The 14,390-nt window shown below is 61.9% G+C and overlaps 3 protein-coding genes across 3 annotated transcripts; 1 reads left to right on the top strand and 2 right to left on the bottom strand.

Moving 5' to 3' along the window:
- Positions 1-313: 313 nt before the first annotated feature.
- CLDN23 (claudin 23) lies at positions 314-1,757 on the top strand. The gene has a single exon (XM_071742909.1). The coding sequence runs from the start codon at positions 659-661 to the stop codon at positions 1,358-1,360; it is 702 nt and encodes a 233-aa protein (XP_071599010.1). The 5' UTR covers positions 314-658; the 3' UTR covers positions 1,361-1,757.
- A 724-nt stretch (positions 1,758-2,481) lies between these two features.
- LOC139796309 (low-density lipoprotein receptor-related protein 4-like) lies at positions 2,482-10,604 on the bottom strand. The gene is made up of 19 exons (XM_071744257.1): positions 10,349-10,604; positions 9,599-10,156; positions 8,833-9,048; positions 8,378-8,616; positions 8,166-8,295; positions 7,657-7,835; positions 7,350-7,536; positions 6,822-7,040; positions 6,423-6,606; positions 5,937-6,138; positions 5,701-5,865; positions 5,203-5,403; positions 4,574-5,117; positions 4,305-4,433; positions 4,011-4,118; positions 3,685-3,921; positions 3,139-3,553; positions 2,813-2,948; positions 2,482-2,555 (listed from the first exon to the last, which is right to left on the bottom strand). The coding sequence occupies exons 1-19, from the start codon at positions 10,602-10,604 to the stop codon at positions 2,499-2,501; spliced, it is 4,362 nt and encodes a 1,453-aa protein (XP_071600358.1). The 3' UTR covers positions 2,482-2,498.
- Positions 10,605-12,153: 1,549 nt separating this feature from the next.
- LOC139796308 (low-density lipoprotein receptor-related protein 8-like) lies at positions 12,154-12,832 on the bottom strand. The gene is made up of 2 exons (XM_071744255.1): positions 12,668-12,832; positions 12,154-12,420 (listed from the first exon to the last, which is right to left on the bottom strand). Exons 1-2 carry the CDS (start codon positions 12,776-12,778, stop codon positions 12,154-12,156), a joined length of 378 nt encoding a protein of 125 aa, XP_071600356.1. The 5' UTR covers positions 12,779-12,832.
- Between the last annotated feature and the right edge of the window lie 1,558 nt (positions 12,833-14,390).

Genomic DNA, 14,390 nt, shown 5'->3' with positions numbered 1-14,390 from the left:
TGTTCAAGGCCATGTTGGATGGGGCTTTGAGCAACCTCACCTAACTGGAGGTATTCCTGCCCATGACAGGGGGGGTTGGAACTACATGATCTTCAAGGTCCCTTCCAACCCAAATCATTCTGCGATTGGGTCCTGCACTTCCCCGGCAGGGAGGAGCAGGGACCGAACTTTGCCAAGCCCCAGGTTGACGCTGAGACCTCCCAGTGCCACCCGCAGCCCGGGGACTGGCCCCGCCGGCCCAGCCCCGCTACTGCCGGGCGGAGCGGATGCCCACAGCCCCGGTGGTTCCCGCAGGCTCCCGCGGCCCTGGACGGTGCTGCGGCTGCAGAGCCCGGGGCCGGGTGCGGGGCAGCCCTGCCTCTGACGGGCTCCTCCCTGCCCGCACTTCCTCCTGCCGCTGGCACCTCCCCGCATACCTGGGCACGGCCGGGACCGTAGCCCTCGGCTGCTGCGCGGGCTGCCCACCGAACCGGGGGCCCGGGGACTACCGCGGGCATCCTGGGACGCCAGCGCCGCTTTTTCTGCCTAGGGACGGGCGGGAGCAGCAGCCGGGAGCTCCAGTTTCCCCGCCCCTCCTTCCCGGGACCTCTTTGCCTCTATCCAGTAGCGGCAGAATTCGGAGACCCGCGCTGGAGCCGGCTGTACCCACCTCCCTAAGATGCGGACGCCGGCGGAGATGATCGTGGGGCTGGTGCTGTGCCCCTGCGGGCTCCTGCTGACACTCACGGGCACGCTGGCACCCAACTGGAGGCAGGTGAGCCTCATACCCGACCAGCCCGTGGACCTCGTCTTGGAGCAGGGCATCTGGGACACCTGCAGAGAGCGGCAGAGCACCCACGACCGTCTCTGCGGGCAGCCCGACGAGATGGGCTACTTCACACAGGTGCCCGTGCGGGTGGCCCAAGGGCTGATGCCCACCTCGCTGGTGCTCACCTTCCTGGGTTTGGTGGTGGCTGCCTTGGGGGTTCGCTGCTGGCAGAAGGAGCCACGGCACCTGCTGACTGGTGTGGCAGGGCTTGTGCTGCTCCCCTCAGGGCTGCTGAGCCTCATTCCCACCTCCTGGTACACCCACGAGCTGTGGGCACTGCCCGCTCCGGCCGGCAGCACGCTGGTGGTGGGCTACAGCTTGGTGCTGAGCTACTTGGGAAGCTGTCTGGAGATCCTGGGGGGGCTGTCCCTCACCCTTAGCTTCCACCACTGGTGCAAGGAGCACAGGGCCCCCAAACTCACCCCCAGCCCTGAGCTGGAGACTGGGCCTCACTTCACTCCTGGGGCTTATCCCAGTCCTTGGGATGTGCTGGCGGACGAGCGAGATGGACAACACTGGAGGAGCACCCTGCCTTGTGACTCTGACTTGTAGCCCCAGCACAGAGACAGCAGCAGGCAGTGGCCCACCTGCCCAGCCCTGACTCCACACTGGCTCCTGCCCCTCTAAGCTGTGCCCTTCTCTCCGGGGCACCTCAGAGCAGGCTGGGAATAAGACTAAGGACCTGGCCTGAACCTCTGCAACCTCCTCACAAGGCTGCTGTGTTCCAGGTCTCACAGCAGTGTCAAAGCTGTTCTGGGCTGAGGATGAGCTCTGGCTTCCACTCCTTCCACACGGCTTTTAGCCCTGGGCAACAGCTTGAGCAAAAGCGGCTCTGGTGTTCTCACATGAGTGATATACAGGGCCAGGAACTGGGGAGGGGAAGGACCTCCCACATGTCTCTGCTCACCTCAGGGCTGTGCACACAGCAAAATAAATGACGAGGAATGGGTCTGTGTTGTGGGATGGTTGTGGGCTTTCTGCCAGACAGTCTGGGCTGAGAGCCAATGGGCACAGATAACCCAGCTGCCCCATTCTTTACCTGAAGGAGGGAGGAAAGGTCTATAAAATGGGACAGGTGGCTTTTATAGCACCTTCCTCGAGGACTTTTGCCCCATGGTCAAAATCAGCTCTGGAAGAGGTTTCTCCTTCCTTTAGCATAGCCATTTCAGGGGAGAATAAAGCAGATCATGGGGGGGCAGGAAGGCGGGGAAATATCATATATTTCCCCTTTCATCATTAACTTGGTGCAAGGCAGTAAAACTGGTCTTACTGGTTTGCAAGGGACACTCAGGAGGTCAGAAATGCTCTATAAAATCCTGCTTGGTCCCCTGTATAACATGGCAAGAGCTGAACCAGCTTCCTTGTAGAGCTGTTTGGCCACTTTTCTACCCCAGGAAAGCCCAGAGCACCCTGACCAGTAAGCTAAGCCTTGCTGCAGAGGGACACTGGATTAAGATGCCCTAAGCATGGTTTAAGAGATGGTACAGGAAGCACCCTGCAGCAGGGGATCAGATTAGGGTGGCTCAGGGAGTGTGTTGCAGCTACAGACTTTCCTGAAAAACCTCCTAGAGATTTTTGCTCTGAACTGTAAAGATCCCTAGAGCTTAGAGATCTGAGAAGAGCAAACCAGCCTGTCCTCCCCCACCCACACACAAACCACAGTAGGCCAGAGATGCTGCACAATGTCCCTTTATGATAACGTAGTGTCGGGGCGAGATGGTCCCTTCCTCAGCAGGGCTGGCAGCTCCTGTAGAGATCACAGATGGATGCATCAGGGATGAGTCTGAGACGGCCTCCCTGAGCCCACACCACACCTTGGCACAGGGACCTCAGCCACAGAGGGAGCAGGACAGCCCCTTTACCATCTGGACTCCAGGCAGCCCCATGTCTTGCCCCTCTCCCCCAGCAGGAGGGCAGAGCTAGCATCTGCATATAGGGGGAGGGGGTGGAGGGCTTGGGGGAAACAGCAGGGTGGCAGGAGGGTCCCTATCTGGGTTTCCTTACCTCTTTTCCATCATAAGCCTCATTCACAAAGGTATCACTCTTGGGGGGAAGCTCTTCTTCCTCCTCATCCTCTTCCTCAGGGTCGCTTTCACGGTGGTACAAGGTCAACACCCGGGTAGAGGCAGTGCTTGAGGTCCTGGAGAGGAAAAAAGTACACATGCCCATCTCCCAGAGATGGGGCAGATCCCAAGGTCTCACTACAACCCCTATCATTCCCTGTGGGAGTGATAATGAATGCCCCAGGACACCACGCTGCCCCTGGGTGGAGAGACCATGTCCCTCTCCATCCTCAGTTGGGCTTGGCCCATCCCAGCCCCATAGCTCACCTCCTCCTCCTGTCCCGCCTCCGCAGGTAGGCCAGGGCCCCCACAGCAGCAGCAGCAAGCAGCAGCAGCACAGCCACCCCCAGGGCAATAGGTCCTGCAACAGGCTGCACCTCTGCCTCCTCGCAGTAGTCACCACGATAGCCCAGGGTGCAGTGACACATCACCCGCCCGGCCTCGATGGCACAGTCGCCACGCAGGTTACACGTCTCACTGCTGCATGGTATGGCCCCCAGGACCTCCTCGGGGCTGGGAGATACCAGGAAGGGCTCTTCATGCTCTCGAGGCTGAGGGACAGGTGGCAGGCTGGGGACAGGCTGCCAAGGCTTGGGTGTAGCTGTGGGTATGGCTGGTTTCTCCTCTTTGACATGGGATATCCCTGATGGTGCTACCTGTGTCCCCACCTCCACAGAGGGACCTGGAGGGATGACCATAGATCCATCGATCAGTAGAGACCCAGGTGAGATCCCCGTTGGGGGGGAGGCCAAGCAGACTCCCCCTGTGCCCAGCCAGGACCCCTGCACACCCCTGCTGTGGGCAGGCACTCACAGTCAGACTCATCGGAGCCGTCGAGGCAGTCAGGGTGCCCATCGCAGACCTGCTCTCTGGAGATGCAGCTCTGAAGGTCACGGCAGGTCTGGAGTGGGGCCGGGCAGGGCACTGCCACCGTGCATGACACCCCACGCACCAGGTGGTAGCCAGGGGAGCAGCGGCACAGCCGCCTCACAGGGTTGGGCAGGCAGAGGTGGGCACAGCCCCCGTTGTTCTTTGCACAGCCATTGGTGCCTGCCAAAAACAGCGCGGGTCAGCAGGGCCACCACGGGGCATGGCTCGACCCTCCCAAATGCCCCGGGCTAGGGCAGCCCCTGACTCACCTTCCTGCGAGAACTGGCTGTAAATCCTCATAGCTACCAACTCCTGCTCCATCGGGAACCACCAGCTGTCAGCCCGCTCCAGACGGCTGTGCCAGATCTTGCTGGAGCCTGGAAACACAGGGGGTCAGCACTGCCCCACCTCCTCCCGGCAAGGATGCCTGGGATGGGAGATTGGGGTCCCGAGCCTGCCGTTCACCTCAGAGAGAGGTAGCCTGGACCCCAGGGGAACTGGCAGAGACCCCCACGTCCTGGTGCAGTTGGAGGAGCTGGACACGGCACAGGAAATGGACTCACCGTTAGTTGAGGATGTGCTCCAGAGCAGAAACCCCTCTCCAATGGTGAAGAGAGAGAGGCCGTGCAGCCCCTCCCGTACCACCCGGAACCCGGATCCGTCCAGCTCGACACTGCTGATGGTTCCTCTCTCTGCAGGGCACAGGGACATCCGATGTGGAGGAACAGAGGGCTCTGGGCTGCCCCTCAGGGCTATGCCAGGCTGTGCCCTGCAGGCCGAGCTCCCGCACCAGCCCGGCCCCCAGCAATGCCGTGGCTCAGCCCACACTCACCGCGCTCCGCCCAGTACAGCCGAGTGCCAGCACCCCCGAAGGCGAGGCCAGTGGGAGCCCGGGTTCTCCTCCAGACGGGCCTGCGGCCGGTGCCATCCATGGCTGCGCACTCCACTGTGGCACTAACCCTGTGGCTGCCGGACGCGGTGACAAAGCACATGGTGGATGCGTGAGGGCACAGGGCCAGCCAGGCAGCACCCTGCAGCCCCTTGCTGAGCAGCACCAGGGCCCACTGAGCCCCCGAAGCTGCCACGCGGATGCTGGGAGGCTGCCCCTCGATCCAGTACAGGTTCCCGCTCAGCCAGTCCAGGGACAGGGATGTCACCACGCCCTCCACAGCCACCGCCTTCTTCCAGGACAGCCGGCCCCAGTCCTTCAAGCGCAGCAACCCGATGGAGTCACCCCCCACCTCTGCGAAGTACAGGCTCTTGTCTTTCACCGCATAGTCGATGGCTGTCAGGCGTCCCACCTTGGCCAAGGGCAGGGCCCGGTGCTGGGGGAGGCCTTGGGATCCAGCAGTTGTGGGCAGGTCCTTCAGGTAGACCTGGAGGAAGGAAGCAGCACTAGGACGGGGACCCCTGAGAGCAGCAAGGACAGCAGCCCCCAAATCCATCTCCTGACGACAGTACCTGTGCCACAGCTGCCGGAGACGCCAGGAGGGCAAAAGCCGAATTCCGGAGGGGCAGGCAGGAGGTCTCATCAGCAGCCAGCGTCAGCCCGGCGGGGCACCGGCACCGCCCAGTGTGCCTGGAGCTCAGCAGGCAGAGGTGGGAGCAGCCACGCACCGCACAGGGGTTGTGTGCCGCGGGGCGCAGGCTGGGATGCATCACCTGCGGGAAGGGCAGGCTCAGCCCCACCAGCACCCAGCAGCAGGGCTGAGCACCACCAGCACCAAGCCTCACTCCCTAGGACCGGACACGGCCCAGCTGGGGCAGGAGAGCAAGGCACAGATGATGCTCCAAGGGGACCAGAGACTCCTGAGCACAGAGACCTGTTCCCTAAGGACCACCAAGAGCAGGGTACAGCTCCCGGTGGCTCCGCACGCAGGGGATGGCAGAGCTGGTGCAGGGTGGGAGCCCCAGCAGAGCTGGTGCAGTGAGGTTTGGGGGGGTCCCTCAGGTAAGTACCTGGAGGCCGTGGGGCTGCCCGTGTCTCTTGAGGAGCACAGTCCTGTTCTTGCCACTGGCCTTGTCCACTTGCTGCACAGACCAAGCCTTCCTCTCCGACCAGTAGAGCTGCCCCTCACACACAGCTGCTGCAAAGGGGCTCTGGACCCAGCCCAGCTGCAGGACCTGCCAGAGAGGCTGTGAGCACCCACCCTGGGCTGCTTCAGGGCCCTTGTGACCGGAGCCCCACCACACACCTTCACACTGGTGCCATCCAAGCGTGCAGAACCAATGCTGCCCATCTTCTCATCCAGCCAGAAGATCCTCCAGGTGGGGAGGTCGAGGGCCAGTGCCGTGGGCCACCCCAGCCCCTGAGCCAGCAGCACACGCCACCGGCTCCCATCCATGGTGGCCTCCATCAGCCGTGGGTGGCTCCCCACCTCTGACCAGTACAGCAGCCTGGTGGAAAGAGAGATGCTGGCCCACAGACCTGCTACAGCAGTGTCCCAGTATCAGGGTAGCCCAGAGGAGCAGCTTGGGGTGGGCTTCCCATCCCCTCAGAGGCACACTGTGAATTCCATCCAGAGCAGATGCCTGGGCTCCTTCTCCAGTCACACAGCCCCAACAGCACCCAGGCAAGGCCATCCCAACTCTTCCCTGGCCCAACACCTGCCTCCATAAAGGAAAATGGGGAAGGGCAGGGATGGCAAGGAGGTCCTCATGTCCTCTTGTCCCAGCCTTACCCTGCCAGAGGCTGCAGCACCAGAGAGTGGGGCTGGTCCAGGTCTCCATCCATCACCACGGTGTACTCTGGTATCCCTCGCCAGGCAGCCCCCAGACGAATGGCCAGCACCTGCCCTGCTGCTCCATCTGTCCAGTACAGGTTCCTCCCAACCCAGTCCACTGCTATGCAGTCTGATCTCACACCTGCAATGTGCCCAAGAGTCAGCATACATGTAGTGACAGCTGCATAGCCCTCTGGCACAAATACCCAAGTCCCCTCCACCCCAGGGGCTTCAGCTCCTCTCAACCCATGGCTCCTCTCCAATGCAAGGGGACACAGCCTGGCACCCCACTGCAACCCAGAGATTGCACAGCCACAGAGAGGCCAGCTCAGGTAATTCTGTGCTGCCACAGCCCACCTTTCACCAGTGTGCCTTTCTTGCCAGAGTCAAGGCCCTGCCAGCGGATGCTCTCTGTGGCCAGGTCCATCCAGTAGACTTTCCTCTCCATCAGGTCATAGTCAAGTGAGAAGACAACACGCTCCTTGTCAGTGGTCAGCAGAACCTCCTCATGCCCACTCCGTAGGCTGTAGGACAACACCTCTGACTGCATGGCCACCAGCAGTGTGGGTTCTGGTCCTGGGGCAACACAGAACCACTGTCATTTCTGGTGGCCCCACAGCCCTGGCACACGCAGGCACAGAACATGGCACTCGCTGGCACAGGAGCCTGCTGGGACTCAGTGTGTCCCCAGCTCGTGCAGATGCTTTTCTCACTGGCCACAGGCTGGTGGCAGCAGCAGCCTATGGCTGAGTAGGGCCTGGGCAGCCAACACGGCAGAAGGGACAGGGCCATTTGTGGGACTACAGGGTTCCCTGTGGGCAGCAGACATGCAGACACAGGTACCCACCAGCTCCCAGTGTACCCCAGAGCGTTAGGGACCCTTACCAGTGAGTTTGCAGAGGTGGCCATCAGGCTCCAGCTGGTAGCCAGAGAGACAGCCACAGCTGTAGGATCCTGGGGCATTGAGGCATGTCTGGCTGCAGGCTCCCTTCCCCAGCTCTGTGCACTCATCTATGTCCATGCAAGTCAGACCATCCTCGGCCAGCCGATAGCCTGGGTCACACCAGCACCGCTGTGGGGAAAGGGGCAGTCAGTGTTCCCCCCTCGGGGACACACAAGGTTCACTCTTGCAGCTAGACCAGGGAAGCATGGTGAGGGGGAAAGCCCCTGGGCCAGGGGTCCAGGAACTCACAGGGCCCTGAGGTGAGGAGTGGCAGAGATGAGCGCAGGGCTTCTGGCAGGGCACAGAGCAGTTTCCCCCCTCGTCCGAGCCATCCAGGCAGTCCTGCTGGCCATCACACACCAGAGATGCATTCAGGCAGGTCTTCAGCCCACAGGGGTACTCGTGGCTCTGGCAGGGAGCAGGCTGGCCTGCAGGAACACACAGGGAAGGCTGCCCTGAGCCTTGTCCACCCACTCCTTTTGCCCTGCCAGGGCAGATTCAGCTGCTCCCACAGGGTGTCCAGGGCTCACTGCAGCCACATCCAGAGCTCTGCCTGTAGCCTGGCTCCAAGACACCAGGGACACTACAGGGACAACAGTTACTCGGGGCCTGGAGCCACTACTGATGCTAGGATGAAGTAAAGAGCACACCGGGAGTTTCACCTTGGTACAGATATGTCTCCACCTCCCTCTGTGCTGGGCACCCACCAACTACCCTTGGGTGAGAGAGAGAGGGCATAAAAGCAGAGTGTTGCTCACAGCCAGCCTCGTCACTGCCATCCCTGCAGTCACTCTCTCCATCACAGCGCCAGATCTCGGGGATGCACTCGTGGCCCTGGGAGCAGCCCCACTGCCGGTCCCCACACAGCCCTTCCTCCCAGGGGCAGCCCTGCAAGAGCAGAGGGTGAGGAGTGCCACCAGCCCTCCCAGGAGGGAGCGGGGACAGGCTGCCTCCCTACCCCCGCACCCACCTCCTCGTCTGTGCCATCCTGGCAGTCGGCAGTGCCATCGCATCGCCACGCCTCCGGCACGCACCCCCCGCTGAGGGGACACCCCACCTCGCCGGGGCGGCACAGCAGAGGCGGGGGGACGGCGCAGCCCTCCTCATCTGAGCCGTCCCGGCAGTCTCGGTCACCGTCACAGCGCAGAGACAGAGCCACGCACTGCCCGCTCCGGCACGGGAACTCAGCCGGGTCACACTTCTTCGGCACTGCAGGCAGGGTCAGGGCTGAGTGGGGACGCTGCCCCCATCATCCCTGTCCCACCAGCACAGGCATGGCACCGAGCAGGGTACAGCCCCTTCAGCAGCTCACCCGGTTACCCCAGGCAGTGCCTGCTTCGGGACCCAACAGGACCCGTGGTGCACCCAACCTGCGGGATGGGCAACCCCCAGAAGCCTCTTTCCCACCCAGCCCCAGGGTCTCACCACAGCCCTGCTCATCAGCGTGGTCCAGGCAGTCGGCATGGCCGTCACACAGCCAGCTCTGGGGGATGCAGCGGGTGGCAGTGTCGCAGCGCAGGGCACACTCCTGTGTGGGGCTCCAGCACCCCTTCTCGTCCGAGGCGTCGGGGCACTGCGGGACCCCATCACAGCGCTCCCCGGCCCTGACACACACAGCTCCGCTGCTGCAGTGGAAGGCCTCTGGGGAGACAAGGGGCTTTGTTAAGCCTGCAGGTGGCAGCGTGGTGCCCAGACTGGTGCCCCTCAGCAACCTAGAATGGCCCCATGCTACAGCAACAGAGCTTGGTCCCCCCTGATAAACGCGTCTAGGTCCCGAGCATGGTGACTGAGACAGTCTCAGCTCAGCCACATTTAGCTCACCGTGAGCAGCAAGGCCAGCCCTGTTGTCCCCTTCTGAATCACAGCACCTTCAGCCCAGTGCCAAGCTCAGAAGAAAGCATCATGCCACATGACAAACATCAGAGTCCAGGACACACTCAAACCCTCATAGAATTATGGAGCAGTTTGGGTTGGAAGGGACCTTAAGGATCATCTAGTTCCAACAGCCCTGCAGGGGCACCTCCCACTACACCCCACTGCTCAAAGCCCCATCCAACCTGGCCTTGAACACCTCCAAGGAGGGAGAAGCCACAGCAACTCTGGGCAACAGAGAAGGACTCCATATCACCAACCAAGCCAGAAGCCCTGACACTGGGAGACCCAGCTGTGCAGGGGACTGAAGAACACCTACCTGGGGTGTCACAGAGCTGGGCACACCCGTCCTCATCAGAGCCATCTGCACAGTCCTTCTCCCCATCACACACGTACTCCTGGGCCACACACTCAGTGCCATCACGGCAGGGCATGTGCATGCGAGGACAGGATAGATGGGGGACTGGGGTCAGGGTGTGTGCAGGGCTGGATGGGAGGGGTGGGGTAGGCAGAACTTTCCCTGAAGGTTTGGTTGGGTGCTGTGTGGTAGTAGTTGGCTGTGAGGCAGTGGTCTTGGTTGGCAAAGTCCGAGTGGTGGTGGTGCTGGTGGTGGCTGGCCGCACAGTGGTGGTCTTGGCTGGTGTAGTCTGAGCAGTCTTTGGTGCAGGGGTGGTCTTGGTTGATGTGGCCTGGCTGGTGGTGGTTGGTGTTGTAGCCTTGCTGGCTGGTGCAGGAGTAGTGGTGAGAGCAGTGGTGGTCTTGCTTGGTGTAAGTCTTGTGGTGGAGGTGGTGGGTGGAGCAGCAGTGGTGCTTGAAGTTGTCCTTGTAGTGGTCACAGGTGGAGGGAGTGGCAGGGCAGACCCCTTGCCTGGGGACACTGGCAGAGAGAGGCAAAGGCATGAGAACAGGAGCCTGGATTTGGGGTTGTGCCCTCCCCACACACTGGGCACCTCCTAGAGCACCCCATGTGGCCACCAGCAGCCAGGCACCCTGCCCCAGCTCAGAGCAGCACAGGCGACCCATCCCCATCAGGTACCAGTGCCAGGCACAGAGCCACAACCACTCTTACCAGTCTGCACTTCCGAGCCCACGAAGGCCACCACTCCCTCCACACCTACTGCTGGCACTGTCAGCACAAGGGCCAGTGTCCTCCGGTCCCACAGCAGCAAAGCTGTCCCGTTTGCTGACACCAGGTATGGTTCAAAGGCAGCCAGGAGGCCATGGGGCCAGCTGGGTGCCAGGGTGACCGCTTGCCGCTTTATCAGGCTCAGAGCCTGCAGGCCTGCAAGGCAGAGGGATGGTAGGACCCTGGAGCCAGCACGCATCCTTTATGGCTCACCCCATGCCCCCACAACCCACAGCTATGGCAGAGACCTCGTGGCTGAGGCCAGGGTCTCAGCCATGGGACAGCCTACCCCATCAGCACCCCACTGCCTAGGCAGGGACCTGCTGCATGTGGGACATGGCTGGTAACTCCTGCCTATAGCCACCCCCCCTGCTCCCTGATCCAGGTACCACCAGGGCTCACCCAGGCTTGAGCTCCAGAGCAGGCTGAAGGCTTTGCTGTCCATGGCTGCAGGCAAGTCTCCAGGCCATGTCTCATTCCAGGCATCCCATGGAGCACCCCCAGTCAGGCTCAGCTGCTGCAGGGGCTGCCCAGGGGTTAGCCAGTACAGGCAGTCCTGCTGCCAGTCCAAGAAGAGGTGTTGGATGCTGCTGCGAGCACGGTGTATGACACGTGGGGACATGTCAGAGGCCTGGGTCACCCCAATGTCCCTCCGGTTACATGCGAGCCAGTACAGGTCCCCTGAGCGGATGTTCACACGGGCAGAGCAGACTTGGCAGAAGCAGGCAAGCAGTTACAGACTGTCCTGTGACCCTGCTCCTCCACCCAGGTCCCCCCTGCCCCTAAAACCAGGGCACAGCTGCCCAGTGCTTCAGCACGGCCCCAGTGTGGGTACCACGGGACTGCTGTGCTCTGCACCCAAGAGATTCTGGGGCCTCAGGGAGCACCAGGAAGAGGACCATGCCCTCCATCACCCCATAGGGTCTCACCTGGCAGCCCAGTCACAATGGCTTCTCTCCTGCCAGGGTGCCCCACGACACGCAGCAGAGTCCCGTGGTCATCCGTCCCGTAGAGCACTGACCTCTGCCAGTCCACATCTTGCAGGTGGAGGGACTCTTGCCACTCCTGCACCCATTTGATGTGTGCTGCAGGGCCCACCTGCACCAGGGAGATGGACTTCCTCGTCGCATACACGATGGACAGCTCTGGGGGGTGCAAGGGCAGTGCCTGAGTGTGGCCCCAAGGGCACTGGATGAGGTCACCAGCACAAACCAAGGCAGAAACGTAACAGCACTGGTGTGTGCTGGGAACCTCATTTCACCAAAGCCACAGCCACTTACCCCTCTGGCTTCCAGAGGGATGCATCACACCCCAGCCAGCCAAGCCCACCTTGCAGACCCTGCTCACCTGCACACTTCCCTGAGGGCAGGAGGAAGAGGCCCTCTGGACACACACACTTGTAGCCCCGTGGGTGCACAGGAGACAAGAGGCAAAGGTGACTGCACAGGCCTGGAGCACACGCAGCAGTGTCCCCTGGAGGCAAGGGGATATTAAGAGCTCGGGCAGCCATGACCCCCATGTCTCTCCCAAACCCCAAAAATGTCAGGCTGTCCCAGGGCTGGACGCAGGCCAGCTAACCCAGGCAGGGTAGCACTGTGATGTGAGGTAGAAGGGGGTCAGCTCTACCCAAAGCCATGGGACCTGGCAGCATTCCTATGGCTTCACATGTCCCCTCTGCCACAGGACCAGGAGAGCAATCGGGCAGGACCTGGTGAGGCTCAGGACCCAAGGCAACCTCTCCTAGCACCTCAGGGAGCAGTGTGGGCGCTGTGCCAGGCAGGGTACTCACGGGGAGGCTGCTGGAGTGCATGCAGCACAGTGAAAGCCGAGACAGGGGCACGGAGCAGCACTGCATGCTCCTGGGGAGAGGTCCTGGTGGCTGACACCAGCTCTTGGCCATCGGTCCAGAAGAAGCGGCTCTCGAACACAGCCAGGCCCAGTGGTTCCGTGTGGGCCCGCAGGACAGCGGGAAAGGAGTGGCGCCCAGTGCCATCCACCTTCAGCGTCTCAATGGACTGGGGACAAGGCGAGACACAGTGACCTTGTGGCACCCACACACCCCAGCACTGTGTCACAGCCATGGGGCTCACAATGATGCCTTCCCCATCCCTGCCAGGGATGCGTGCCAGACAAGGGCACCACTCCCTGCTCCCTCCCGTAATTTGGTTGTAGCCACAGGGGAGCCAGGGCCACCCTCCCCACTCCCACATCATCACCTGACAGCACCTGTGGGGGACAGAGCCTGCTGACCCACATCCCTACCTCCTTGTACTCGCTGATCCAGTAGAGCCTGCCAGCCACATGGTCCAGGCTCAGCCCCACAGGCTCCTCCATGGACACCACCGTGAGCTCCCGCCGGTTCGAGCCATCCATGCCAGCTGCTGCAATGACTGTCCGTCCCCTCTGCCCACGGTTGACCCAGTACAGGGACCTGGGGACAGACACTAAGCATCTACTTCCAGGCATAACACCAGTTCTGCCACAGCCCCACAGCAGCATCACTCATCCAGGAGCCTGGAGCCAACCCTATCTTTCTCACTCTTCACCTTGCAGCCGGATGCACTGTCAGCTGCTCTGGTGCCACATCCTTCCCCAGCACTGTCACGTAGCCCCGACCATCACCCAACCCCACACAGACAGCTGCAGGGTGGCTGCTGGCCCAGTACAGCTGTCCTGTGAACCAGTCGATGGAAATGCTGTTCACCTCCCCAGCATCTGCAGAGAGACAGCAGTTTAAGGCACACTACCCTTGCTCCAGGCCAGGAGGCAAAACCCAGGTTGACCCTTCCTCTATGGGGTAGGGCAGGACTGGGGTGGCAGCTCAGCTTTCAGTACCCATCTTGGCCCCACTGCAGCACCCAGCACCCTCACTCCTCCCCACCTGCATAGAGGGGCTGGGTGCCCTTGCCCGGGATGTGAGCATGGAGCTCGCCCTCCTCTGTCAGCCAGTAGTAGGTTTCCCGGAGCAGGTCGTACACCAGGGCTCGGAGCTCAGTCTCAGTAGAGAGCAGAGGCTGGTAGGCTTGGGTTCGAACATCTAGAAGGGCCACGTCCTGCCCCACAGCCACCAGGATCTGTGTTGCATTGTCTGCCAGAGCAAGGGGGATGTCATTCAGTGAGGGGGGGATACAGCTGGCTGGGGACACTGCCCAGCTGCTCGGACAGCCCAGGCTCCCTGTCTCACCCTACCTGACACTTCGCAGGTGGTACCGTGCCAGAGGGTGTAGCCCTGGAGGCAAGAGCAGCTGAAAGAGCCTGGGGTGTTGGTGCAGAGCTGGCTGCAGGGGCTGTACTCCAGGGAGCACTCATCCATATCTGTGGGGATAGACACAGCCAGGAGCCTGCTGCCTGTACAGCCACCCCTGTACAGCACTGCCACTGCTCCCCAGGGACCGTGTCAGGCTCCCTAATACCAGGACCTGGACACCAGCCCCAGAACACTCCAGCTGCCCCTGGGATACAGCCTTTGAGGGGTCAGACATGACACACAGGCAGGGGCAGGGCTGAGGCAGTTCCCACACAAGCACTGGCTCCAGGGAAACCTGACTCTTTGCTCTGCTCGGAGCTCAGGCACCCTGTCCTCTCCTTACCAGCACAGCTCTGCCCGTCCTCCTGCAGCACCCATCCAGGCCCACAGGAGCACTGCACTCCCCAGTGTGTGTCTGTGCACGTCTCCGCACAGCCCCCGTTGCGTACAAAGCAGCTCCGTCCTGTGGGGACACGGCAGAGGGGAGACATGGCACAGGAGAGTTTCCGTGGCTGCCTCTGGCCCCAGCATGTGGGCAGTGGCCACAAGCAACTCACCACAGGTGCTGGGTTCATCGGTGCCATCCAGGCAGTCGTCCTCGTCATTGCACATCAGTGACTCCAGGATACACTTGCCCTCGTCACACCGCACCATGCCAGGGGGGCAAGGGGCTATGGCACACACAGCTCATGTCAGGGGGTCAGACTGATACCAGGTGGGCACAGGGCAAGCCATGGG

This window comes from Heliangelus exortis, chromosome 4 (assembly GCF_036169615.1).
Source record: "Heliangelus exortis chromosome 4, bHelExo1.hap1, whole genome shotgun sequence".
Lineage (NCBI taxonomy): Eukaryota > Metazoa > Chordata > Aves > Apodiformes > Trochilidae > Heliangelus > Heliangelus exortis.
Note: the sequence above shows the minus strand (reverse complement) of the source record. Positions and strands in the feature narration are given on the sequence as shown.